The following is an 18,064-nucleotide window of genomic DNA, read 5'->3' as shown; positions in this document are numbered from 1 at the left end:
AGCAATTCAACCTGCTCCTGGGGAAAAAGAGCCTAGGGTGTGTGTCTGGCAGGAAGCAAAGGAATATCTTCATTCTAGGTGGTGGGAGATATTTTTCTGAAGCTAAAACAAGGGCTGCTGCTGGAGCCATTTTATTCCTAAATAATTTAACTATATTCAAAGATAATCTGATGTTATTGTAGGAAAGTGTATTTCTAATAAACTCCACTTGATCTGGGTGAATCAATTCAGGCAGTGCATAATTGAGTCTGTTAGCAAGGACTTTAGTAAGAATTTTGCAATCAGCGTTAATTAAGAAGATGGGACAATAATTTGTGCATAATTCCGGATCTTTTCCTGGCTTGTGAATCAAAGTAATAAGAGCAATGCTCCGGCTGGTGGTGGGATGGTGTCATTAGGTGCTGATTTATAAGTACTTAGAAAGGTTTAATTTCATTTTGCTTCGAGCAGGGTCTCCCTGCCCCCACATTCTCTGATCAGGGCTGCAGCCGAGATGGCAGAGCTCTTGCCTCCCCATCCTTCCCTGTCATCACCGACCGCCTGCTCCCCACTTTTGTTTTTATTCTGCAGCCGAGCGCCCCGTTCATTCATCCATGTTTTTTCTTAATACTCTTATTTGAATGATTTGAAGCGATGGACTCCATGCTATTGACGTTGTGTGTGTGTGTGTGTCTGTGTGTGTGTGTGTGGGTCTGATGTAAAGTCGAACGGTTGTCACAGCCTCAATGGGGACATTTTTCATGGCTCTTCCTGCCACACGTCTCTGGGTGGGTATGTGTCAAGAACCCTTGACTACAAGTCAGAAAACATACCCGGTTTGTGTGCTGCTCCTAACTGGCTGTTGCCCAGTAAGGGAACACATGTGAGCCTTGGTGTCCCCATCTGTAAAATGCAGCCATAGGACAATGACAGGCATTAAGGAGTACCAGGAAGAGCTCTGGATTTCTACCTCCTCCGGCTGTGGCATCTGAGGTGTGGAACTCACCCTCTCTGAGCCTCATTTTCCTCAGCCGGGAAAGTGGGAAAGACAATAGCCCTTGGGAAACGCATACCTAAGAGAAGTGCTCACTGCATGTGATTCCTCCATCTTCGCCCCCACTTGCGGTTGGCTCCAGTGCTAACAAGCTCTGGTCTGTGGACTTAGTCTCCTAACAATCAGAACAAGGCTGGCCCTGTGCAAGGCGGCTGGTCTTTGGTGATTCGAGCTCGGAAACCAGCCTCCCACCAGGCGATACCCTCCCTGCCCATCTGGCCTGGAGCCAGTCGTTCCTTTGAGGTTGGGACCCAGTCTACACAGGCCTCTGCCAGGGTGCACGACACCTGAAGGTGTTGTGGCAACGGGGTTTTGTTAATCTCCATAAACACAAGTCGTTGTTCTTACAACCCTAGTTCGTCCCTTTTGGAAACACGCTGAGAGATGACCCCACTGATCCCATATTTTTATTTTTTTATTTTATTTTTTTTTTGCAGTACGCAGGCCTCTCACTGTTGTGGCCTCTCCCGTTGTGGAGCACAGGCTCCAGACGCACAAGCTCAGCAGCCATGGCTCACGGGCCCAGCTGCTCCGCGGCACGCGGGATCCTCGTGGACCGGGGCACGAACCCGCGTCCCCTGCATTGGCAGGCGGACCCTCAACCGCTGCGCCACCTGGGAAGCCCCCATATTTTTAAATGAGGAAATTAGGGTTCATAGAGACGGACTGACCACACAGGTTCAAGATTCAAGACCACTCGGTCCGTGGGAGAGCCAGGGTCACCTCACCGTTAATCTCTTGCTGTATCCATTACACCATCAATGTACACACACTTGTCATTGGTTCAAATGTGAGTGCTCCAAGGCAGGGGTTGTGCTTACTTAACCGACATTCAGCTGTTGGGTTTTCCGTGGGCGATGTTCCCCTCCACACACAGGGACGAAGGGAACAGGTGCACCTTGGACGGCACAGCACGCTTAGTGAGTGTCAAGCTGGTTGAATGAACGGTTAAATTCTGCCAACAGACCCACTGGGTCTATCTATGTCCATCCTACGTTCACCCACACTCGTTCCCCACCTATACTTGCTGCTGGGTGAGATCTCTTAATAAAAACCCAATTAGTATTTCTTTAACTTGCTTCCAGATGCTTAAATACCACTACCCCAAACACACCACAATGCCTCTGGTTTTCTATTTCAATCAAGAATTCAAGTAGCATCTTGACTTGTATATAAGATATCAGCAGCCAAATCATGGAATGCTGACATCCTTAATAATAGCAATTAGTAATCAGTTGTTTCTTAAGTAGTTTGATTACGCCAGTTACCAAATTGTACAGTTGATGCATTTGGGGGGCAAGCGGGGTCTCGCCAACCCCCCCACCCTTCCCCCGCCATCCTTTCTCCCTTGCTGGGTGCTCACTGGTTAGTGGGCTGACAGGCATTGTGAAGAGGAGGGGATGAATAATGCCGCTCTTGCTAATATTCAACAGTAGAGACTTGCTTTTAGCAGAAAGTAGAATCGAATCTTTCTTTTCAGAAAGACTCATCCCAGTCATGTCTGTGGAAACGCAGTCTGTGTCCACCCGGGGGGAATGTTAGCAAAAGAGCTTGGCCAACCCATACAGCCAGGGCACCCAGAGTTTGAGCCCTTATCAGGGCTAAGACCCTGAGCCAGGCTCCGGATACCAGGCAAGGGTCTTGATCTCGACGAGGCCATATTTGAGAATGAAATATTCAATGGGTATAAAAATTAGCCCAGCGAGGGGGCTTCCCTGGTGGCGCAGTGGTTGAGAGTCCGCCTGCCGATGCGGGGAACATGGGTTCGTGCCCCGGTCCGGGAAGATCCCACATGCCGCAGAGCGGCTGGGCCCATGATCCATGGCCACTGAGCCTGTGCGTCCAGAGCCTGTGCTCCGCAACGGGAGAGTCCACAACAGTGAGAGGCCCGCGTACCGCAAAAACAAGCAAAAAAACAAACAAAAAAATTAGCCCAGCGAGGCTGTGTGTTTCGGAAACTGATGGAGACTGAGGGCTTTGTGCTCTTGTGGAGGGAAGTGGTTGTGGGTCTGTGGGTCGGGTGTGCAGGGGGGCCCTCTTGTGTGGGGTCTGGAAGGAGGGCATGGCCTAGGTGAACCGAGGAGGCAGGGGAGGTCCTGACACGCCCTGGGATTTGGGCATGACCTTCCTGGCAGGAAGGTTCTTGTTGGGAGTGGGTAGGTGGGAAAGATGGGGGAGCAGATTGTGGATGAGCTGGGGCCTCAGCTCTGTTCCCCTCATTACACACACACACACACACACACACATACACACACACACACAGAGGGAGAGAATGAGAGAGATTGCTGTGCCCCAGTCCCAGGCCTCCTTTGCAGGAGAGCAGGTGGCTTCACAAAGGCACAAGTGAGTTGCGTCTTTAGGGGAATCCTGATTGAGGACCACTCTTCCGCCTCATGGCCCAGCAGGGAGGGTACATTCTGCACTTTGACCCGTTGTCTGCTGGGGCTGAACTTTTAAGTTCCTTTGCCCTCTGCCCTCCTTAAGGGGACCCACGTATACCTGAGGGGCTCTCCAGAGCAAGTCATTCCTGCCATTTTCTTGGCTGGTACCTCTTTTCCCTATGCTTTTATTGTGATGTGACATGGCTGCACAGAAATAAATAATACTTATTTTTTCTGCTCTATTTGGGGGGAGTAATAAGCTCACACAAGCACGGGGATCTCGCTGAGAGAAGCAAGGTCCTTGTATGTTTATGTTGACAAGCAGAAAGAATTGTTACTTTTCTTCTTCTTATTTTTGCAAATTGTCATCTTGTGAACAATGCTCAGAGTTCTTTGAACAAGCGTTGTCCTTGGGATGGACAACTTTTCCTCCCCTTTCCCCGAAAAGCCTTTCCAGCCTGACCTTCGGCCCTGCCTCCTCCTGCCAGGGTGGGCACCTGCAGCCCCTGCCCCTCGCCGGGCCCGGCCTGGTCTTCTTGGTCATCATCATCCTGTCATCTTCACCCTCCTCCTCAGGAGGACTGAAATTCCAGCATCCATTCCCAATGTGGGCTTCCCTTCAAGGGGCTGCTACAAGTTCTGACCCCTCTGCACGCATTCGAAAGACCTCACGTGTATGTCTGAATGCAAACAGCTCTTGCTCCTCTCAGGGCTGTTCCCCCATGACTCACAATTACCCCCCGAGAAAGAGCCCATTCACTCCCATACTCAGGAAAAAGGAGGTCTCGCTCCATTTTAGGCTGAGACAGTGAGACTTTGGGATCATGGCCTCAGAGAAGCCTGGAGATGGAAGGGACGTCAACAATGATCTGAGCCAGCATTGCCCAAGGCGCATCTGCAAACCACCCGACCCCCTGGTGGTGGTGAAGCCATAGCGAGCCTTTAACCTGCCCTTGCGTATTCTCTGACAGCGTGGTTCTCCAGGGACCTCTCCCGTGGAGCTTTGCTCAGGGACCTCTGCTTGGGAATCACTAATGGAATCTCACGAACTAGTTAATAAGTAAAGGCACTGGCTCAGAGAGGGGAAAGTGACTTCCCTGAGGTCACACAGCTCGTTGATGGCAGAGGAGTCCAAGCTTCCCTCTGGAGCGTCTCACTCCAAGGCTACTTGAGGCACCTGATAGCCTACCTGTGATGACACAGGCTGGACTCTGAACTCCTGGGAGGCGGTCCTGTGTGTTATTCCTGTTTCTATTCTCCCCTCGTTACTGCCAGGCTCACAGCAAAGGCGCAAACATTGTCACAATCACAGAGCCCCCTGATTGCTGTCTGGATTGGTGGCACCGTCCTCCACTCACCCCCAACCCCTTCCCAGCATTTCTCAGCTTTGTCATTTCTCGCCTTTATCTCTGTGTGTACCCCACTCTCTTGGTTTAGACCCTGTCATCTCTCACTTGGGTGACTGCTTTCAATCACCTCCTAACTAGATCTTGTTTCCTAACCTTTCTTGTTTCCTTCAAATCCTACTCTCACGTTAGCCAGAGAGGCGGCCCCCCAATGCAGGTGTGAGCGCACTGCATCTCTACCACGGTTTCAAGCCCAGCCTGCTTCTCCCGCAATAAAATCATTGGTAACAGTATGTGCCCTAAGGCCACAGGCTTAATCATTCAGTTACCATCATCCTGAAACAAAAACAACCCGAACAAGCCCAAGTCCTGACAAGATGTCAGCAGCATTGACCTGTTCTTGCCCTTCTGAATTGCGCCGTTCGACAGGGAGAAGTAGATACGGATGTGATTTAGAACATACAGGTTCTTCGTGGGAGGGAACGGGACACTCTTAACACAGATTTCACTGGTTTCAAGTGTTTAGTAAAGTGGTGGGGACAGTAAAGATGGTGCAGGGCAATTAGTAATGTGAAAAGAAATGATATTTTATTTTATTTTTTGTTGGAAAGACTAGATTTTTATCTTGGATTAATAAAAAATATGTTATTAATACTGAAAGAAAAATATTATCACATCATTAGCTTTTCACGTAGTTCATTTAAAATAGTAAGATGTTACCTGTAATTTATATTAATGTGTAGCACTGATGACGTGTCCTACTGTAAAAACGCTTATGCTCTTTAATAAATGAATCTAAAGAACAGATTAGGGCTGTTGTTAAAGGACAAGAAATGATATTTTAACTCAGGGGCTCCAAATACACAAATCCCCAACCTGCTGGGAAGGGTTTGTAAAAGGGGCTGTGATGAGTGGGCACTTGCTCCAGTCAGAATCCCAGCAGAAAGCAGACGGCGCAACTCCAGGGCGTAGCAAAGGCAGGCAGGGTTAGGGGAGCCAGCTGGGGTCCCCAGGACCACCATGGGAGCCCCCCTCCCTGTGTCTGAAGGGGCAAGGAGGGAGGTAGGAGGTGCCACCCAGGAGCTGAGCCTTCAGCCCAATGGTGAAGCCAAATCACAGCGATGATCTGACAGGAAGGGGTCCCCAGAGCAAATACCCTCCCCTCCCCGCTCCTTGCAGCACCTTGCGTTAGCTACACCCAGTGGGGGTCAGAAAGCATGGGCCAGGATGACGTGGTTCGTAAGAGCACCTCATGGGCAGGCACTGGGCAGGGGGCAGGGGGCAGGGTGGGTCTGGAGTGCACATGCAAAATGTAGAGTTCAACACTCCTGGCCAAAGCGCAGTTTAGGATTTCAAAGTCCCCTCTGCACCCCAAGGCAGGCTCCTGGATTGTTGCATGTACCAGGTGCTGTCTCGGTGAGGACCCCCGCCCATCCAGGCAGGGCTAAGGTCTGAAGAGAGGTGTGGTGCTCTCTGGGCTCATGCCTCCTGGGCCGTCACCCTGATGGGGGCCCCAGATATTAGGAAAACCAAGGAAAAGAAGAAGCAGGAGCTGGTTTCTCCCTAAAGCCTTCTGCAGCTTGTTTACACCACCAGTGAGAGGCAGCGCCGGGCGTGCACCCACATCACGGGGGACTAGAGGGCTGGTCACCCCCTTAGAAGTCCCAGTCCCTGAACTGTCCCGTCATCACATTAAAGCTCCACTCGCCAGCACCAATGTCCCAGGCACATTCCCTTTTGGTGTCCTTCCTGGATGTGTGAGCATGTGTTTGTGCACGTGTGTGTTTGTGCCTTGTGTGTGCAATGGAACACGTGTGTGCATGCACTCACATGTGTTGGGAAGGAGTCTGTCTAGTGGGGGGAGGGGAGCCCTGAACATTCCTTAGGAGTCAAGACTAATGTTGTGGAGGGCACATCTGACAAACTAGAATTAGCACGATGCAATGAAAAGTTAAGCTCTGGTCAGGGAAATCATTTTCAGCAAATATGACAACGGGATTATATACATGTTATGTGAAGGAGACCTACAAAATGACCAGAAAGGTATAAAGAAATGAGGAGATATTGCCCAAGGACCTGACTAGACAAGGACCCACACGTAAAAAGGTCTACAGAGAAAACCCAAACCCTACAGATAAGACTTGGTTCTGAGCAGTAAAGAAACGATGGGGGGAAGGGTAAGCTGTGACAAAGTGAGAGAGTGGCATGGACATATATACACTACCAAACGTAAAATAGATAGTTAGTGGGAAGCAGCTGCATAGCACAGGGAGATCAGCTCTGTGCTTTGTGACCACCTAGAGGGGTGGGCTAGGGAGGGTGGGAGGGAGACGCAAGAGGGAGGTGATAGGGGGACATATGTATATGCATAACTGATTCACTTTGTTATACAGCAGAAACTAACACACCATTGTAAAGCAATTATATTCCAATAAAGATGTTAAAAAACAAACATAAAAGGATGGGCGAGCAGGAAGTGGAGAATGACCAGGGCGCACTTACTAAATTGGAGATTTAAATATGAATATTAACCACCCATAATGTTCAGGGTGTGACGTGACACACACTCACTACAGGAGGAATAGAAATCCTTTCAGAAAACAATTTGGAAAATTTGTTATCCTTGTCCCAGTAATACAGCTCCTAAGAATTTATCCTAAGGACAGAGCCCTGTATAAGAAAAAAGTATATGAATGCTAATAAAGACACTAATTATAGCATTACTGATAGCAGTAAAAATGTAAACACATAGCCCCCTCTTGTAAGCATTTGGTTTAAGTATTTTGTCGTTAATCACCTCAATAGGTGATTGAAATTAAGAAGACATGTAGCAATGTAGAAAGTACTTTAGGTGTATTAACTCAACAGAACAGAACGCAAACTTATTATCTACCACACGGTTATAAGTAGAGGAAATTTACACATGCAAATAGACTAGCTTGGAGAAAAGTGGAGAAATGAAAAGAGGTGCTGGGTCGGGATGGTGGTGCCACGGTTTAATTTTTCTCTTTTTAAATTTTTTGTATTGTACTTTAATTGTTGCCTATGTAACATACTGTGTGTATGTGTATAGACACATAGTATATATCATAGTATAGATCTATATATCATAGTATATATATACATATTTACTGTGTATATATTTACATAGTGTATATATATATATTTACTATGTATTGTATAGTAAATGCAGTAAATATGTATATGCTATGATATATATATACTATGACATATACTATGTATACATATACAGATATATACTAGGTACATGTATATATACAGTAAATGTAGCATGTGCGTATGTATATAAATAAGAATCATGCAGCTGGGCACGTATCATTCGTCTTTTTCAACCATTTGCCCTTCCACCCCCGAATGTTCCCCACCCCGACCCCGTGCACACGATGGGGAAGCAGCGGATTCATCGCAGTTACCTAGGAGCACCCCGGGGGGCAGCTGGGCCGAGGGGTCCTTCATCCAGTCGTCGTTGGCCAGTTCTATCAGGGCGTCCACGTGCCGAACTTCAGTGCAGATCAAATCCCTCATTCTCGCCTCATCCCTGGCTTCCAGGGCTGACTTCAATCTATTTACGAAATCCGAGTTGACCGGGTAATCGGGAAGGCAATCAGAGATGGACATTGTGATGTCGTCTGTGTGTTGACCAAACTGCTCTTCTTCCTAACTGAGTCCAAAGTCAGCAGCTGGGCGGAGAGGGCTGTGTGCGTGTCTATAAATAGAAGAAACGTGGCTCCACTTACAGCCCTGGGAACGGCCGCCCGCCAGCTGTCCTTCCCACCCCCTTCCTCACAGGGAGATGGGAATTAATCTCCCCAAGGCCTCACTTAAGGATCATTCTAGAGACGGGGGCAGTAGACCTGTTTGTGAGTGGGAGAAGCCGAGGGGACAGCGTTTTTTTAAAAAAAAATCTCTTGTCGATACTGCTGATGAACATCTTCTTTTATCAAAGTGAGACTCTGTCCTGAAACTTTAAAATCCTTTTACGGAGCCTGGGCTTGCAACCTCTGTTCTGTTGAAAGGAACATACTGTAACATTCTACACCACGTATTCCTCCTTCACTTCATCTAAAAAGAGAGTCTGGTTGACTATAAATTAGACGTGCCTTGAAATTGAGAATGCAGGGAAATCTTTGGTTTCCAAATTCAGGACGGACTGGCTGGTCTCGAGAAGACAAAAGCATCACATAAGTGAACCCAAAAAGTAACCGAAGTATTAGCAGCAGCCTCTGTTCTTCTTAAGACTGCTAACTTTGGCTTAAAGCACCCAATTCCATGCCCCGTGGAAGTGCAAAGCACTGATGTTGGTTTCTGTGCATTCCTGTGGGGTAGTGGACTTTTATTCCATAACCTCTGTCTCTAGTGGTCCTGTATCTCCCCACCTGAACCTGGGCACAAAACACAGCTGCTCCAGCAGCGCCTGTATGCTGTAATGACCTGAGGGGCCCAGGCTATGCCATTTAGCTTAAACATTAATTTTTGCATATATTAAAATAGAAATACATTGAACATATAACACTGTGTAAGTTTGAGGTGTACATCATGTTGATTTGATGCATTTATATATTGTAACATGATTGCCATTGTACTGTTAGCTAACACCTCTATCATGTTGCAGAATTATGACTTCTTTTTTTTGTGGTGGGGATAATTAAGTTTTCTTCGTGTCTTAGAAAGTTTGATGTTCATAATACAATATTGTTGTCTGTAGACACTATACTGTGCATTAGATCTCCAGGACTTATTTACCTGATGGTTGCAAGTTTGTGTCCTTCAATGACATCTCTCCTCTTTCCTCACATAGCTTTATTTTTTTAAAGTTTAAAATTTGAAAAATTAAAAATAAAATTTAAATTGAAGTATAGTTGATTTATAGTGTTGTGTTATATTCTGGTGTACAGCAAAGTGATTCAGTTATACATATATATGTATGTATATCACATAGCTTTTATAGAGCCCTCTTCACCGTGTGTCCCAGTCTTGCTACCTCTTCCCTTTCTTACTTTGTCTTGTCTCCCTGTGTGATGGTTAATTTTATGTGTGAATCTGGCTAGGCCACACTGCCCAGATACTTGGTCAAATATATTCTGGATGCTCCTGTGAAGTTTTTTTTTTTTTTTTTTTTTTAATGAGATGATGATGTTTAATTTGGTGGACTTTGAGGAAAGCCGATGACCCTCCATAATGTGGGTGGGCCTCATCCAATCAGTGGAAGGCCTTCATAGAACAAAGACTGATGTCCCCAAGCAAGATGGAATACTGCCAGCAGACGGCCTTTGAACTAGAACTGCAATTCTTCCTGGGTCTCCAGCCTGCTGGCCTACACTGCAGGTTTTGGACTTGCTGGTTGTGACAACTGCATGAGTTGATTTCTTAAAATAAATCATATATACCTTTATTTTAAGAATATATATATGCACACACATCCTCTTGATTCTGTTTCTCTGGAGGACCCTGAATAATACACCCCTCTCCTCTCAGCTCCTCTGCATGATTTTGCAGCTTCTGATCCATACACTGATGCTTTTCCCGACATGTCTGCATCTGCTTTTGAGGAGCCAGCCCTGAAGTTACTACCTAATATTTGTTCTCCTTCCTCTTACCTAAGAGACCCTGGGTTTTCTTTGCTGTGACAATGTGCCTGGCCCCTGGTGATGAATCATGTTTATCTAAGTCAGTAACTTCCGCCCTAGTCTCCTTGCTAGCTACTCTACGAATTAGCCTCCCTTGCAACCCAGTTCTGGCCAGTGAGGGCAGGCATGGTCTGCTCTGGTGCATCTGGAATTTCTTTGCTCTCCTGATTGAAAGGGGAAGTAGTGGCTGGCACTTTTTCCCTTTCCCTTTCTTCTTTCCTTGAACATGGACATAATGTGTGGAGCTGTGGCAGCCAACTTACAGCCATGAGGTGATGGACATGAAATGAAGGCTCAACATACTCAGGTGAGTGGGACAGAAAGAGGGGATGAGACGGATGGTTCCTTGATGACATTTCTGAACCTTTGCCCCAGCTCCAGGCCGCCAACTGCCAGACTTCTTGTCTTTATTCCTTAAGTACTATTCATGTGTTTTCTGTGACTTGCAGCTAAAAGTATTCCTGGTTGATGTAGGTGTGTTCACTCTGCCTTTAAAATCATGGACACATTCTGGTTTCAGTCTAAAAAGATGGCAGCAGACATAGCTCTGCCTGTGAAAAGAATGTGAGTCAGCCCCCAAGCTTTCTGTTCTTTGGTAGTTGAACTCTTGCCTTCCATGACAAAATCTCACTGTGTGTTGCAAGGACAGCAGCTGACCCAAGACCCCCCGAATATGGAGCAGTGGCATCATGGGCTAGGGTCATCCGTGAGCAAGCAGCCAGGACCACTTGAGGGGCTGCTGTTGGACCCTAATGGAGACATTCTTGGAACTGCTGGCAATGGGGCTCTGCCTAGAAAGGAGGTATGAACTCTATAGATCTGTATTCAGACGATTGACTAACTTGCAGAGCGTGTGGTTGGCCTCTGGTTCTTTCTTTCAGCCAAAGAATGATGGGTTTTGAAAGAGATTTTGAACCTGAATTTCCAAGCACAAATGCTTTGTAGCATCAGATGCCTTACATTTAGAAAGAAATTTGACACCAGCACATTTGTGTCAATACAAAGAGAGGGAGGGTAGTGACCACAGGAAAATGATCGGAATTTGGGTAAGGTAATTTAAAGATATAAACTGAGAATTATTAGAGATTGCTATCAAACTTCAAATCAGAAGGGAGCTAAAGATGAAGCACTTGTTAGGCAGATAATAAGATGACAAAGCCTCAAAATATGGCACTCACTGATCTTAATTACCAAGCTATCTGCTGGGTGTTTAATCAGTAGCACATATACTATGCTAATTATTCTGGCTAATTTTGTTATAATGTAATTCTTTATCAACCCTGCTATGTATAAATTAGGAATTGAAATGTAACTAACAAATTATATTTAAGGCAACACGAATTTCTTTATTTCAACGTGAAATCTTCTGATCTCTATTTCTTTGTCTTTCCTTTTTTGATTAGTTCATGGGACCCCCTACTGCCCACACTGCCTCAGTCCCCCACTGGCTGAACAATCATTTGAGGAGGAAGGGACACAGTATCAATATTTCCCCCTTAACTTCTTGGAAATCTTGTATTTGACTTTCTCCTTCACTGACTGTCCTTGAAGGTGCAGAATATATTTAAGCAATCAATAGCAGAGGGATCCTGGCTTTCTCTGAATCAGATAAAGGTCGCTTCATTGTTCTGCTTGGATGTTTAAATGCTCATCAGAGGGTAACATAATTCACAGATTTTCAGTGATATATTATATGTGATTTACATCGAGTTATGTTTACAAATGTGTTTAGATGAGGACTGGTAACAGATCCTCATAGAAAAGCATAAACATTAGTTAGAATTCTTCTGCATCATGCAGTTGGCATCCAATGAGTTTGGTATAGCTGTGCAGAGCCTGGTAGCACGCCTTCAGAGACCACCAGCCTTGGAACTTTTTCTCTGTCAATACTCTTGGTCTTGAACTATTTTGCAGCAAGATAACAATGTCTGATGAATATGTGAATACAGTGTGGGTCTAATTTAGTCTCAGCCCCGTGTTAGGATGAAAACCAGTGAGTCCGTTGCCAATGGAGGGTCATGGTCTGGGAGAAATGGTCAGTCCCAGATACGCAGACCCCATTGTGACCTCAGTCAGGGACAAACACCGGGCATATCCAGGTTAACTCAAAGTGACTGCGGCATAATTCTGCTGTGAAGTGGGTCCACTTCTGAGACTGGCTGCTTCTTGGAGCCTGAAAGTCCCCTGTTAGATCCTGAGGTCCTGGAGACCTGCTCCTTCAACACACGGGTTCCCTGTAGGTCAGCCCCCAAGTGCTCTTGGCTCAAACCTCACCATCCAACCCAGCTGTGGACCCTATCAGCTTGGGGCTGGCCTGGAGCTCCCTTCCTGGCTGTGGTGTTTCCATCCACCTCTGGCTGTTCTCTCCTCTCTCCCGTTCCCGCAGTCTGGCTCTCCCAGTTCCCAGCTTCAGCAACACAGATGTGTCTCCCTGGGGTCAGAAGCTTTTCAACTCGGTGGAAGATTTTTCTAAATTCCTTTTTAAGGGGTTCCTCATAGCTTTTCAGGCTTGACAATTTCAACCAAGACATATGTGTGGTGGGAAGGGTTCACCCATCAACCTGCTGGGCTGTGGGGAATTGCTTTGTGAAGGGGCATTGTTACATGGTCTTTATGGGCAGCAATTCATGCACCCAGAAAACAGGGGCCACTTTCATTTCCTTTGTGTCCTTGAAGGCTCGAAACAACATGATGGCATGTGGGCACTAGCTAGATGTGATAAAAGCCCTTTACAACTCTTGCCTGTTTTTTTTTTTCTTCCTGTTAGGGGCATGATTTATGATGACACAAGGATGAAGTTATACAGCTGGAGATGTGGACATTTTCCATTAGTATAACCATCAAAGACAAAATAACAAACAAATGAGTTTCACTCAATAAACACATTTTTGAAGCAGAATTTAATTTAATTATTTATTTTTATTACTTTTTTATTGAAGTCTAGTTGACTTACAATGTTTCAGGTGTATAGCACAGTGATTCAGTTATACATATCTATATCTGCATCTGTATCTATATCTATTCTTTTTCAGATTCTTTTCCATTATAGGTTATTACAAGATATTGCATATAGTTCCCTATGCTATACAGTAGGTCCCTGTTGTTTATTTTATATATAGTAGAATGCATCTGCTGATCCCAAATTCCTAATTTATTCCTCCCCTCCAATAAACACTTTTCGAGCCCTCATATATGCCAGGTACTCTTGATGTACTGAGAATATAGTATACTACATACTGTATACTGTATACTATATATACTATATACTATATATTGGGTACTTATTACATAGGTCCTCTTTTAAAGATATTGCACATGTAAACTCTCTTTCTCTCAACAATCCTGCGAGGCAGGGGCTATCGTTACTACTATTTGGCAGATGGGGAAACTGACTAGTGAAGCAATCTCCTGGCGGTCACACAGCTGCTAAGTAGCAGAACTAAGATGCAAATGCGAGCAGTTTAACTGTGCTCATTAGAACCGTGTGGCCATGCTTCTCGTTCAAACCCCCACTGGGTCCAATTCTTCACTCTCTTCATCCGTTTCTTCCTCTTCCTTCTTTTCTATTTTGCTCTTTTTTCCAGAAGCAGTCTTGTGAAAAAAGATGGGAAAGGCATGGGAGGGAAGAAAAAAGGTACAAGGGCTAAGGCAGGGACCAGGAATATTTGGAGGACTTTGGGAGAAAAGGCCTGGGAGCAGCTATGACGTATGTGGGAATTGGATAAAGAAAGAAAGACAACTGCTTTGAAATCATCTGGGGTTGCTGGAGGGTGTTCCCTTAATCAAGACACCGTGCTGAGCCCAGACCACCAGGGTCATGACTTTTTAAGAGTAATCCAGCTAATTATGGATATCTCTGCCATTGACTGGGGGAGACAGTGCAGCACCCATCAGGCAAAATGTTGTAAGGTGGAAAGTTTGCCTTCTGAGAGTTAAAAGTTAAAATCAACCTGATAGAGCAAAGCAGACTGTATACCCCTTGTCTGACCTTGACAACTTCAAGGATGCAGAAGCACAGTTTGTAATCTGCTTTCAAGTTTTAACTCCTCCCATCTTAGATAATCTTGGAGATATAGGAAAGGGAGAAAAATGGAGAGCTATGTGTCTGGTTGAACTTAAGGATGGAGTGCACCATGACAGAAGTGTTGGGGAATTCCTGGGAGAAGTAAGGCAGGCAAGACTGAGTCAGGGCTGACCAGCTCACCAGGGGTTCACTGTGGGTAAGTGGGAGAGGAGCCCTGTGGTGCGTGTGGGGTCGATCTTGCCTCTTCAGCAGATTGGGGAAGAGCCCTGAGCCCCGTGGTACTCCCAGAACATCAGCATCTCAGGTCACACTCTGCTCCCGATGGCCTCTAGTTTCAGTCATGCACGTTTCAGAAAGGAGCATCGCACCAGCCCTTCCAGAGACTTATACATTAAAAGACGACAAGACCAATGAAAACCTGGAAAGAAACACTCTGCCCAGTGGTGAAGCTCCTGGCTATGTCTGTGGCTAATTCTCTCTAAATCTACACAAACCTGTTATAGAAAAGTACCATGTCTGTAAGGTTAAATTCTGTCTCTTCTCTTAGTCTGGGTCTAAAAATGTTTGACCTCAGACTCACACAATCTATGATCTACCCAACTGTGGTGGGCAGCCTCGAAGATGGCCCTACTGACCTGTCCCTGATCTTCACACCCTGTGTCATCCTCTCCCCTTGAGTGTGGACTTGATGACTTGCTTCTAATGGATATCATACAGCAGAGGGGATGGATTGTCACTTTGGAGATTAGGTTATAAAAAGACTGCAGCTTCTGTTCTGGATGCTCTCTTTCTCTCCCTTTTGAATTGCTCATCCTGGGGGAAGCCAGCTTCCATGTGATGAGGCGGCACCGTGGAGGGACCCAGGTGAGTGAACTTGAAAGAGGATATTCTGAGGCTACCAACAGTCAGTGAAGGGGCCTGGCAGTGGAACTGCCAGCCTAGCTGAGTCTTGACATGACTGCAACCTCATGAGAGGCTTTGAGTTAGACCCACCCACCTGAGCCATGCCTGCATTCCTGATCCACAGAAACTGGACAATTGTAAGTGCTTGTTGCTTTAAGCCATTAGGTTTTGGGGGTAATTTGTTATGAAGTAATACATAATTAATCCACCACCTGAACTACCTTTTTTTTTTTTTTTTTTTTTTTTTTTGCGGTACGCGGGCCTCTCACTGTTGTGGCCTCTCCCGTTGCCGAGCACAGGCTCTGGATGCGCAGGCTCAGCGGCCATGGCTCACGGGCCTAGCTGCTCCGCGGCATGTGGGATCTTCCCGGACCAGGGCACGAACCCGCGTCCCCTGCATCGGCAGGCGGACTCTCAACCACTGCACCACCAGGGAAGCCCTGAACTACCTTTTTAAGACAGCCATAGACCTCATTCTTCCCTCTCTCGTTCTCTCCTTCCTCACTCAAGGATAAACCGACACGAACTCTGATTCAGAACCACAGAAGGATGGATTATTTTGAGTCATCAGAGCAAATGCCTCTTTATGAACCAGAGTTGCTGCAAGAAACAAGAGAAAATTTGAGAAGATCTCTGATTTATGTTGCCACTGAGAATCTAGGTGAACATTATGTCCATGGAAAAGGAACGACAGGAGATCAAGGAAGATTGCTCTGAGATGAGAACCATTGCTTCAAGTTTTAAAATGCAATTGACACAGTGATTGGAGATTGCGGAAAATCAAATCAGTGATTTAAGACCGGACAGAGAAAATTTCTCATACTCAGATTATAAAAGGGACAAAAAGATGCACGTAAAGAAAAGTAACATTGAGGACAGATTCAGGAAATTCTTTATATCTTAGGAGAAAAAGGAGCAGAGAGAATATAACATGTAAACAAGGAAATAATAAAGGTAAGTTCTTCTGTGGAATGAATTGTGTCCCCCACTAAATTTATATGTTGAAGCCCTCACCCGCTATGTGACTCTGGTGGGGATGGAGCCTTTAAACAGGTGGCTTAGGTTAAATGAGGTCATAAGTGGGGAGGGGGGCTGATCTGATAAAGCTGGTGTCCTTATAGAAAAACCACCAGAGACTCCTCTCCCTGGGCACACAGGGGGAAGGCCATGTGAGCACATGGCGAGGTGGTGGCCGCCTACAAGCCAAGAGCAGAAGCCTCAGAATGAAACCTACTTTGTCAGCACCTTGATCTTGGCCTTCCCAGCCTCCAAAACTGTGAGAAATAATTTTTTTTAAGCCAACTTGTCTATGCTATTTTATTATGGTAGCCCATAATAAAAATGGGCTATGATAAGTTTCCTGAGCTGAAGAATGTCTTCTCTCCAAATCAAAACTCCTTTTAAGCACCCTTAAAAATTAAAAATTGTCTTTAAAGTATATCCTTCAAGAGATTCTTTGAAAAGATAGAAACATACCTGAACATATTCTGATGACATTTTGGTATTTCAAGGATGAAGGAACAGCTCTCATAAGTTTACTGTAGGAAAGCCACATTACCTAATTGATAGCACTTTTCTTTATATAATAAGGTGGCACAAAGCAACAGAATAACGCCCACAAAGTTTTTTGCAGGGGGAGAAATATACTATAACCCAAGAACTCCATTCTCAGCCAATCTAATGTTTATGTGTGGGGAATCAGAACGAGAGCTTCAGTCATGAAAGGACTTAGAAAATATTTCACAGACATCATCTCTTGAGAAAAAATGGGGAAAGATATTTGCAAAATGTAAAACAGACAAAGTATTCACCTTCAGATAAAGAATTCTTACCAATCAATTAGAAAAAGGGAGACTACCAAGTAGAAAAATGGGCAAGAGACTTGAGTGGATACTTCACAAAATAGGATATGCAAATAACAATACATAAATGTAAGGGACTTATTCTCATTAGCCAACCAAGAAATACAAATTAGGGCTTCCCTGGTGGCGCAGTGGTTGAGAGTCCGCCTGCCAATGCAGGGGATACGGGTTCGTGCCCCGGTCCGGGAAGATCCCACATGCCGCGGAGCAGCTGGGCCCGTGAGCCATGGCCACTGAGCCTGCGCGTCCGGAGCCTGTGCTCTGCAATGGGAGAGACCACAACAGTGAGAGGCCCACGTACCACAAAAAAAAAAAAAAAAAAAAAAAAAAATACAAATTAAAACCCCACTAAAATACAACTACACTGCCACCAGAATGCCTACAATTTCATTTTGATGATTTGGGGCAATGCAGATTTCCAAAACCTACTAGGGCATAAACCGGTACAACCATTTTGGAAAATTGAGATTATTTACTCAAGTTGAAGGCAAACACATCTAGTTACAAAAATATCTCCTGGGGCTTCCCTGGTGGTGCAGTGGTTGAGAGTCCCCCTGCTGATGCAGGGGACACGAGTTCGTGCCCTGGTCCGGGAAGATCCCACATGCCGCAGAGCGGCTGGGCCCGTGAGCCATGGCCGCTGAGCCTGCGCATCTGGAGCCTGTGCTCCGCAACGGGAGAGGCCACAACAGTGAGAGGCCCATGTACCATAAAAAAAAAAAAAAAAAAAAAAAGAAGAAAAAGAAAAGATATCTCCCTCCCAGGTAAATGCTCAACAGAAATGTGTGCACATTCCCACTAAAAGTCATGTTCAGGAATGTTCATAACAGCATTGTTCCTAATGCCTCAAACGAGAAACAATCCGAT

At 45.7% G+C, this 18,064-nt stretch overlaps 1 protein-coding gene across 1 annotated transcript in view; it reads right to left on the bottom strand.

Moving 5' to 3' along the window:
* ASB18 (ankyrin repeat and SOCS box containing 18) overlaps positions 1-8,399 on the bottom strand; it is a gene marked incomplete at both ends in the record, with an annotated part of 64,511 nt that extends 56,112 nt beyond the window's left edge. The window contains one exon of the mRNA XM_079710227.1: positions 8,195-8,399. Within this exon, the coding sequence (XP_079566353.1) occupies positions 8,195-8,399 (205 nt within the window). The remainder of the gene's footprint in view (positions 1-8,194) is intronic.
* Between the last annotated feature and the right edge of the window lie 9,665 nt (positions 8,400-18,064).

The sequence above is a fragment of the Hyperoodon ampullatus genome, assembly GCF_949752795.1.
Source record: "Hyperoodon ampullatus genome assembly, chromosome: 8".
NCBI classification, from domain to species: Eukaryota; Metazoa; Chordata; class Mammalia; order Artiodactyla; family Ziphiidae; genus Hyperoodon; species Hyperoodon ampullatus.
This window is presented reverse-complemented; position numbering and strand designations above follow the sequence as displayed.